Source organism: Aethina tumida, chromosome 2 (genome assembly GCF_024364675.1).
Source record: "Aethina tumida isolate Nest 87 chromosome 2, icAetTumi1.1, whole genome shotgun sequence".
Classification (NCBI taxonomy): domain Eukaryota; kingdom Metazoa; phylum Arthropoda; class Insecta; order Coleoptera; family Nitidulidae; genus Aethina; species Aethina tumida.
Window position 1 is genome coordinate 18,077,057 of NC_065436.1, and position 9,949 is coordinate 18,087,005.

The window sequence follows — 9,949 nt, forward strand, 5'->3', positions numbered from 1 at the left end:
TCAAATTACTCTTTAAAATGAAGTAGTATAATTTGGTGTTTGGAAAGTATAAAATAATGGGTAATTTTAGAGGTACCACTGAGGTTTAATATTGTTGTATATACTGTTGAATGTTTTAATAATTAATACTTTTTCTAGCAAACAAATTCTTGTAAGGATATTAATCATTTAATATTTTATGACTTAAATATTTCATTTTCTGGAAATATTTTCAATTGCAAAATTTTTCTCAAAATGGTGTAAACCTCTGTGTTAACTCTGAAAATGTTATTTGTGTAAAAATATTAATATATTGCAATATTACTTGGTAATAGTCTCAAGACAGTGTTGGGTGTACGTAATCCATGAATGTAATATAATGTAATAATATGTAATTAATAATTACTAATATGCTAAGAATGTGATTATACCAGGTCAGAATTTCACCCAGTCCCATAATCAATTGTAATAACAAGTTTACATGCTAAGACTTGAACTAATTTATGAAAAGTAAATTCTTTTGTATTGATAAACACTTTATTAATTATTATTTGTAGAAATAACCTTCTCCTTCAGGAGATTATTCAACAGAATAAAAAAACAGGTTATTACGGTTCTGTAACATGCACTGTAGTCCCAATACTTCGAACTCGGACGTTCGTAGTTCGAATCTACCGACACCTCATGAGTTTCGGTGGGTGGAGCTCCGGTGCCCTCCCGCCGCATCCAATCAGAACGTCCCTCCACCAAAGGTAGGGACAGGGGTCACCTTGAGCACCAAATCCACTTGTATTTTGAATCTTCGCCGACCGCTGTCCTAAGTTTTCGAGTAAAAACCAGTGTAAAACATTTGAAAAATTATTATCGGTGGTAAGTCGGTGTAAATACGTTCACCAGTTGTCACTGGGACGTTTGACGGCGGAACGATGTGAAATTTACCTTAATTTTCAGGCCCAAAATGACTGAGAAAAGCGGTGAAAAATTCGTGGAACGCGGGGCCTACAAGGGCAAAGGCCTCGCCGTCTTCACCAGCGGTGGCGATTCTCAGGTACTGACTATTTATGATTTTTTTGTACATGTTACCACAATTTGAACATATCTGCAGGGCATGAATGCAGCTGTAAGGGCTGTTGTTCGTATGGGCATATATCTGGGATGTAAAGTGTATTTCATCAAGGAGGGATATCAAGGTATAATTGATTTTCAAGTGGTTTATTGCCGTGTGACAGCAAACTCATTATTGTTGTTTTCATTGTTAAGGTATGGTTGATGGAGAGGGCTTCATTGTTGAGGCAAATTGGGCATCTGTTAGTTCCATTATCCACTTGGGAGGCACAGTTATTGGATCTGCTCGTTGTCAAGATTTCAGGTGAGTGACCAAAATATTTGTGATAATTTTATTTGAAGATTTTATAGATGTGAGGAGGAAATTAATATCTATGAATGAGTAATGTACTTACTTGATAAGTGGTTTTGTTTATACACAAAATATTGTTGAGAAACACTTGTGGTATACATTACAAACTGATAATAAATCTATCTATGTATGTGTATCACATCACCAGAAAATCCACGTTTATAAGGTACAAATAGACATGTGAATATAACATACAATAAAAATATTATGTGTATAGTCAAAAAAGTAAAATAAAAACGGAAAATAATGTCAAATGGTTAATGATAACATATTTATAATAAGGGATTATACATAGTACTATATTTTTAGCCATATTTCTATAAAAATAACTGTTAAGACATTAAAATATCCGTTAGTATATATTTTGTGTATAGGAAATAATTGTGATCAAAATCAATGGCTTTACAGACATTTGAAAACATTGGAAAAAAATTAATTCAGACTGTAGGTATAGGATGTGATATAGCTATTTGATTTGTAATTATATTTAGAATTTAAAAATTAAAAATATCCAGGATATTGTATTTTGTTCAAAATAAATTAAAAAAGTATTTCAAGTCAAGTAATTAATTCTATAAAAATTTCAAGTCAGTTAGTTAAATAAGTAGTCTGTTCATCTGCAAAATACATTTCTTACAGAGAGCGTCAGGGACGTTTACGCGCAGCTAAAAATCTGGTGAAACGCGGCATCACCAACTTGGTGGTAATTGGTGGTGATGGTAGTCTTACGGGTGCCGACCTCTTCAGACAAGAATGGGGCTCTTTACTGGATGAATTGTTGTCGAAGAACGAAATTACCACAGAAGAACGTCAGAAATATAAAACCCTGCAAATTGCTGGCATGGTGGGGTCAATTGACAACGATTTCTGCGGTACTGACATGACCATCGGTACAGATAGTGCTCTTCATCGGTAAGACTAAGAGTACTTAGTCACTTGAGGAAATGTCTAAACGTTTTTGTCATTTTTCCAGTATTATAGAAGCTATTGATGCCATTATCAGTACAGCGTACTCCCATCAACGCACATTTATTATGGAAGTTATGGGTCGCAACTGTGGGTAAATATCATAATTTATAATGTTTTCGTATTAATGACATTTACGGTAGACCATCAGTTTGTTAAGTTTATTGCCGGCTTATAAATTTATCTCAGACATCGTATATAAATAAACAGAAATATTATTTTTGTAAAGTTAAACGCAATAAGCATGACAAAATACTGTTGAAATGTCTGCACATAATAGTACCGTGAACCCGAATGAAAGAGTCGGCGCGCCGGTGTTATAGGTACCTTGCGGTGGTAGCCGCCCTCACATCCGAAGCCGACTACGTATTTGTACCGGAATGTCCCCCGCCCGATAATTGGCAAAAGCGCCTCTGCGAGAAACTTGAACAGGTACCCGACCTCGCCCCCGATGGTGATTTTTTTACGATTAACAACCCCTCCCGTAGCCCCTAATGCATGCTTCTTTTGGTAGACGTTTCCCTGCATGTTACAACCACTAACTTAGGCTCGTTTGCGCATGCTGTTTTAGTCCTACTCAAAATAACTAACTCTAATATTATCTTGGTAAATACCATATATGGTAATTTCTATTAATAAAATTATTCACATCATTTAAAGATAAAAAAATGGAATATGTTAATTACGAGAATGTTAATTTGTCCTTCTATAAAGCTTTTAACAGTGTAAAAATCTTTGTTCCACAATCCTGGGTGACAATTAAAATTAATTATAATTTTGTTTAGTTGCAATTATGTGTGAATTTTAAAATGCGTCAGACTAGAATTAGGTTCTTTCAGAAACCGGTTTACACAAGCTCTCGCTTCTCTTTACTACTCTGTCCGTCTTTTTACAGTTACTTGGCACTGGCGGCAGCTCTATCGAGCGAAGCCGATTTCGTGTTCATACCGGAGAACCCGGTGAAGGAGAATTGGGGAGAGAAGATGTGCCAGAAGTTGGCCCAGGTACAGTATGGCTTTTAGAGCAATGGAAGGCGCCATCCTGAAATTATCAGTGATTGTTACAACAGTGTAATAATTGTTACAACATACTTTACTATTTGGTAATCATCTATTAAAAATTATACGAATATTTTCGACAAAATTCTTTGCACGTTACGTAATTAATAAAATAGGAAAATAGTTTCTGATTGGTATACATGTAAATATTACTGATTTTAAAACGAATATATGCAAATATATGTCTTTTTAATAATATTTTTATGATCTTCTGGTGTTTGGCTTTGTGTGCTTAGATAAGCTTGTGCATGTCTAACCAAATAAGCTTATTATCTATCATGGAGTATTATTGAAGTTTATTGTGTAACAAAAAAAATTGTGTGTGGTTTGCCAGTGTAATTTTACTCCATGAAATTATATCAACTAGTCACAAAATTAATTAAAACAATGACACTCAATTTACTATCTAATAATACTAACTAAACTGCTATGGTTTACAGGAACGTAAAGTTGGTCAACGGTTAAACATCATTATCGTGTCCGAGGGAGCAATTGATCGTAATGGTCAACCCATCACTGCCGAGCAAATTAAAAAGGTGATCGTTGACAACTTGAAGCAAGACACCAGAGTGACTGTGCTGGGTCACGTCCAACGTGGTGGCAATCCTTCCGCTTTTGATCGTATTCTGGTGAGTTTAACATTCAATTTCTCCTTGTAATAAGTACTTACATGTGATTTTGTTAATTAGGGATGCCGTATGGGAGCTGAGGCTGTTATGGCCTTGATGGAAGCTGATGAGAACACGGAACCGTGCGTCGTTACTTTGGAGGGAAACCAGGCGGTTAGGCTTCCACTTATGGAATGCGTCAAACGAACAAAGGCCGTTGCTGAGGTACCTATAATTCTTCTATTTTATTATTTTCATTGTAAAAAATGTTGTGACTTGAATTATACAATTTGTGTTAATAATTAGGCCATGAGCAAGAAGCAATGGGACGAAGCCGTAGACTTGCGTGGCAAATCATTCGAAAGGAATCTGCTCACCTATAAACTGTTGACTCGTTTGAAGCCACCAAAGGATGCCAAAGTGAGTGCATTTATTATATTTCAATAGTATTGATATCAGAATTTTAAGAATAACCCAATAACACAGAGGTATTTAATTTACAATGTTATTGTATATCTATATAATTGTCAAATCTGTTACATATATGTTTTTTGTTAATTATGAAAATTCTTATTTTAATGCAAAGGGACAGGCGAATCAGGTTTCCCAGGTATTTAAGTTTAGATTATATATTACAGGAATGTTCTTGCAAGATCTCTAAATGCGATATCATTTTCTCTTCTTTTTTATTTAGCTGTTAAGTAAATTGTTTCTTATTGGTAAATGCGTTTGCCATATCGCTGACTTCATCTCATCTAAATATTTTTTACCATTAAACAAGAACAATTTTATTAACATAATTATTGCAAGGCTTTTTCTGTATTATTTCATATCTCGAATGTCGAATGAGTAACAATTGAAATTATTTAACCCTACTAACAAATTTTCATCTTATTGTTTCTTATAGGTAGAAGAGCGGCCCAAGGTAAGAGATATCCGTACGGTAAACTAGTATAAATGTATATGCACCTTTCTTGTCTTTGCTTTTGCCACATGATAGATGTACTCGATGTAGTGTCGTTGCTCTTAACACTGACGGAAAACTCAGAATCAGTTTTTCTGTCGGTTACGGCGAATATCCTGTATTTTATGTTCATATTAAGTAGATATACACTATCGTGCTCATATGTAGAATAACTTTAGAAATTTTCATTTGCCTTGAAAAAAAGTGTACGTTTAAATATCCATATTATTGTCAGTTTTGCAGTATGTTTGATAAAAACAATACATCAATATAATTGTTTATTAGTGGGTTTAGTTAGTTATTTATTAATATTTGAAAAATATATAGACCTTGAATTGATCGATTTGTTTAAATTTAAGTCTACTGCAATTTTACTCTGTTTTTCACCACTTCGGAACTTTTCTACAATTTGTTGTTTAATTTGTATCGTTAAATGGACACTTCTAGACATTTTTAGCTTTAAGGAGCGATGTCGGGTACATAAATAAATTATAATATCAATTGTATTGAATATCGGGTTTGGTTGCTTTACTTATGAACTCTGTCTGAAATAAAATGTTGTATAAAAACTATGTAAATAAAGATATCCGTATGTAAATTGAGGTACGAAAAATTTAGACTTATTAACTATAAAATTAATTTAAATTAAAAAGAATTGTTCTTTTAATAAAATGATTATGTGTTTTAATTTGTTTCTCTACATATTAGCGATAGCGTATATTCTAATGTGGGATTTGATTAAAGTTTTGCCAGCAAAATACATGTTTCTTCCAGCACCTTTCAGAAACTTTTATATACACCTTTGCTTACTTTTGACTTTTTTTAGTTTGTAGGATAGTTAAATGTGAGTGGCTATTTGTAGTGATAGAATTAGTAAATTTTTGTACCAAATCCTTACATTTATTACCATTTTCATTTAAAAATAGCTGTATAGAGTGATCTGGATATTCGCCAAATATTATACAAATCTCCACTTGACAACTGTTGATTGAAAAATACAGATGTCTTGTAGGGCTATGAAGTGGAGGGCATGTAGATGTTTCTAGCTTCTTATTTTTAATTCTCTACTGTATAATCATGGTTTGCTAACTTTGTAGGAGGGCTATACGTTTGGTGTGGTACATATTGGAGCTCCCGCCTGCGGCATGAACGCCGCCGTTCGTTCCTTTGTCAGGAACTGCATCTACCGTGGTGACACCGTTATGGGTATTCACGACGGATTGGAAGGTCTTCTGGCTGGCAACGTTCGTCCCCTCAGTAAGTTTTAGACAATAATCTTGGTTTACTCTTTAATAATTCTTTAATAAACAACTAATTGGATTAATATTTGTTTAGAATGGGGTGATGTAACTGGTTGGGTAGCAGTGGGTGGAGCGTACCTTGGAACCAAGCGTACCTTGCCAGGCAAGCGCATGAATGAGGTGGCTGCCAAGCTCAAGGAGTACAACATTCAAGGTTTACTTATTATTGGCGGTTTCGAAGCCTACCAAGCAGGTATTGAAATGGTAGAGGCGAGAAATCAGTATGACTCGTTGAAAATCCCAATCCTTATTATTCCCTCGACTATCAGTAACAACATACCCGGTACGGAATTCTCGCTCGGCTGTGACACTGCCCTTAACGAGATCACTGAAATCTGTGACCGTATTCGTCAATCGGCTCAGGGAACCAAAAGACGTGTCTTTATCATCGAAACTATGGGTGGCTATTGCGGCTATTTGGCTACAATGGCAGGTAAGATAATTTAATGTTATGTTTGTGACAGTTTTGAAAACTCTTATTGTTTTAGGTTTGGCTGGAGGCGCAGACGCCGCCTACATCTTTGAGGAGAAGTTCACCATCAAAGACCTTCAACAAGATGTGTACCACATGGCGACCAAGATGTCTGAGGGCGTGCAAAGAGGTCTCATCCTTCGTAATGAGAAGGCTAATGAGAATTACAGCACTGATTTCATCTATCGTCTCTACTCAGAGGAGGGCAAAGGTTTGTTCAGCGCTAGACAGAATGTGCTTGGACACATGCAACAGGGAGGCGCTCCCACACCCTTCGATCGTAACTTGGGGACCAAGATGGCATCCAAAGCTGTTGAGTGGATGGTATGCCAGATGAAAAACAATAAGGATGAAGCTGGAAATGTGCGCTGCGAGTCGCCCAATACTGCCTGCCTTTTAGGCGTCCAAAAACGAATGTATACAATGACTCCACTGTCGGTGCTTAAAGAGCAAACCAACTTCGAGTAAGTTTATTTCCTCTAATTAATTCTGAATTATCTAAAATATGGGATTTATTTCAGGCGGCGTATCCCGAAGGACGAGTGGTGGCTAAAACTGAGACCGCTGCTGCGTATTCTGGCTAAACATGACTCCACTTATCAGGAAGAAGGCATGTACATGACGATAGAGGAAAGCACGGGCGATTCCACTTTCTAAAAGCAATGATCGCGATCAGTATTGGCGATAGATTAATTTTAGCTTGAGTATAAATTGCGTCATTGTGTTAGGTCAATTTATTAATTTTATAGCCTTGTTTTAATTAATTTACGGGTTATCAAATTTATTTATTTTACATATCAAGTCTAAGTAGTCAATTTCTAAATTATTATTTTATAGAATTAAGTTTAAACAAACTGTAGGCATTTTTAATAGTACTAACCCAGTTGATAATTTCAACTTATTAGTAAGAGAATATTATTTTTTAATCAAACACAATGTACAGGATAATCTATGTTCGTGAGATATTTTAAAAATGCATGTTGATATTATATTGTTTAAAAATGTACTAAAAATTATGCATTTTTAATATCAAACCTTCCACATCCTTCTCCATTCTCTTCTTAGAAACGTTTCAGTTTCCGTTTAGCCAATAATAACTGAATCCAAAATACTTTTCTACAGATAGAAGGTTCAACATTAATCTATTCAATGATTTAATGGACTGCTTTTTTTAGAGTTCACTTTACATAAAATGGACTTATTGAGAGAGAGGGTGGCAAAGGACGACAAAACTTTCCAGCCAGGACTAGGACGATTCATCTATTTGAATATGTACAGTCACAAATATGGAACTTGAGGCTAAACTCCAATATACATGCTATGTTCTCCCATTATATGTTGATCATGTCCCAAATAAGCTGTTTTAATGTTGCGTAATTGAACATTATTAACCACGGTACAATTTGAAATAATAATTTTATAAGATGAATAATGTTAGATATGTAAGGATTCATCGTACATAAATTTACATAAAAAATCGTTCAACGTTTAATGTAAAAGCATTACACTAACTAGTATCAGTGTAGGTTTTGAAAATTAATTACATAATTGCCCGAGTTTAAAATAGAAGAGGAAATGAAACTAGTATAATGTAAAATTAATTTATGTAACCAATGATTACTGATAGTTGGCAACAATGGGCGGTTGGTACAACTCCTAACCTCAAATTGAAATTGCGCGATATTTTACAAACAGTAATTATTTTTCTCCGTTTTGAGACCTTATTTAATTTTAACAAAGTTGCTTCAAAACTAGAAAATGTCAGAGCCTTCAAGCAAAGATAGTGCAGCAACTAAAGCACCTATGGTTTACATTTGTGGTGGTACGTCTTCATAATATTTATTCCAATTTTGTTTACATGTGCAGCTTTCTTTTAGAATGCCACAACGAAAACGAAATAAGACCAAGAGATCCCATCAGATGCAGAGAATGTGGATATCGTATCATGTACAAGAAACGTACCAAGAGATGTATCCTTTTTAATTTGTTTGTTTTGATTATTTGACATCGGAGTCTACAGGTTTGTTACGTTGATCAGAGTATTTTTAATTTAAAATATATTTAATATTAGATTAATTCTACATTTGAAACAAGTTTCCTTAACTATTCTTAACAGTGGTTGTGTTTGACGCAAGATGAAGATAATCTTCAAGAACCTTTAGTCATAGAAAATATAATCTTAATATTTTGTGATGATTTCTAAATAAAGCTTATATTAAAGTAATTGTTCTCTTTTAATGTAATTGTATTATAATAAATACATATTATAAAAATTGTAATCTATGTTATTCAACTGCCTCAACAATCAATTGTTTTGAGAACCAATAAATAAACTAAAAAAAGGTCATGTATTTACAATAGTGGCCAAAATTGTAGCAATTCATTAAAATATATTAAAATTATGTGCTGTACTACTTGAATGGGATGCCAGTATATATAATGTTTATTATTTTTTCTGTTATTATTTTCTCACTGTAGGTTAGACAATTTGGGTTGGAGAACCAATAAACAAAATTAAATAAAGTTTGTGCATATATATAATAGTGGCCAAAACTGTAGGAACTCGTAAAATATATTAAAATTATGAGCTGTAGTACTTGAATTGGATACCAGTATATATAATGCTTGTTTTTTCTGTTATTATTTTATTAATATGGGTTAGTTACTGTGTGTTGGTCAATATAATGAATAATTGAGAAAGAGGAGATTGCTAAAGTATATGAATAAACATTATTAAAAAAAATTAAAGAACACCCAAATTCTGCCACACTGGCACCACGAAAAATTTTTAGTGAGATCGAAAAATTTCAAAAAAAATTGATAACTGGTTAATATGAATGTCAAGAAAACTTATCTAAAGATAATTATACTTGTTGAAATTATTCTAGTCATAGAAACGTTATTTTTTTTGAAATTCTAAAGATCACTGTACAGTATACAGTGTGGCATACAAATATAGTTGCCTTCGAGGGCGTCCTTTCAGATCGATACACTTATTTCAGCGATTTTTCAACTTTCTGATACTGTCCGAAAATTAAAAAAATAATTTTCCGGAAGGTCTGTAAAATACTCCTCCGCGAGCTACATTTTTTATTGATGAGCCATCTTTTGAGGTTTGGGAAAAGATAATAGTCCGATGGAGCTAAATCTAACGAAGCTGGATAGGAAAGCAATTGAAGCCTTA

The 9,949-nt window shown here is 33.9% G+C and overlaps 2 protein-coding genes across 9 annotated transcripts; both read left to right on the plus strand.

Annotated features, from left to right (window-relative positions):
- The first annotated feature begins 717 nt into the window (after positions 1–717).
- Positions 718–8,122, plus strand: LOC109600060 (ATP-dependent 6-phosphofructokinase). 8 transcript variants are annotated; one of them, XM_020016132.2, is made up of 17 exons: positions 718–849; positions 931–1,027; positions 1,085–1,169; positions 1,240–1,348; positions 2,036–2,308; positions 2,370–2,456; positions 2,686–2,794; positions 3,861–4,049; positions 4,110–4,253; positions 4,335–4,448; positions 4,615–4,638; positions 4,936–4,953; positions 6,090–6,249; positions 6,328–6,726; positions 6,782–7,229; positions 7,287–7,375; positions 7,941–8,122. In XM_020016132.2, the coding sequence occupies exons 2-17, from the start codon at positions 938–940 to the stop codon at positions 8,060–8,062; spliced, it is 2,460 nt and encodes an 819-aa protein (XP_019871691.1). In that variant the 5' UTR covers positions 718–849; positions 931–937; the 3' UTR covers positions 8,063–8,122. The 8 variants fall into 8 exon arrangements, with proteins under 8 accessions (XP_019871691.1, XP_019871692.1, XP_019871693.1 ...); XM_020016133.2 differs by lacking the exon at positions 2,686–2,794 and adding an exon at positions 3,258–3,366; XM_020016134.2 differs by lacking the exon at positions 4,936–4,953.
- A 277-nt stretch (positions 8,123–8,399) lies between these two features.
- LOC109600054 (DNA-directed RNA polymerases I, II, and III subunit RPABC4) lies at positions 8,400–8,989 on the plus strand. The gene is made up of 3 exons (XM_020016123.2): positions 8,400–8,587; positions 8,643–8,735; positions 8,882–8,989. The coding sequence occupies exons 1-3, from the start codon at positions 8,524–8,526 to the stop codon at positions 8,902–8,904; spliced, it is 180 nt and encodes a 59-aa protein (XP_019871682.1). The 5' UTR covers positions 8,400–8,523; the 3' UTR covers positions 8,905–8,989.
- The last annotated feature ends 960 nt before the right edge of the window (positions 8,990–9,949 follow it).

Excerpts from the sequence above, each read along its gene's own strand:
- LOC109600054 (XM_020016123.2), top strand. The coding sequence starts at position 8,524 with ATGTCAGAGCCTTCAAGCAAAGATAGTGCAGCAACTAAAGCACCTATG. Across the intron at positions 8,588-8,642 it reads TATGGTTTACATTTGTGGTG|AATGCCACAACGAAAACGAA; the intron begins GTACGTCTTCAT and ends GCTTTCTTTTAG. Across the intron at positions 8,736-8,881 it reads CAAGAAACGTACCAAGAGAT|TGGTTGTGTTTGACGCAAGA; the intron begins GTATCCTTTTTA and ends TATTCTTAACAG.
- LOC109600060 (XM_020016132.2), top strand. The coding sequence starts at position 938 with ATGACTGAGAAAAGCGGTGAAAAATTCGTGGAACGCGGGGCCTACAAG. Across the intron at positions 4,449-4,614 it reads AGCCACCAAAGGATGCCAAA|GGACAGGCGAATCAGGTTTC; the intron begins GTGAGTGCATTT and ends TTTAATGCAAAG. Across the intron at positions 6,727-6,781 it reads CTATTTGGCTACAATGGCAG|GTTTGGCTGGAGGCGCAGAC; the intron begins GTAAGATAATTT and ends TTATTGTTTTAG.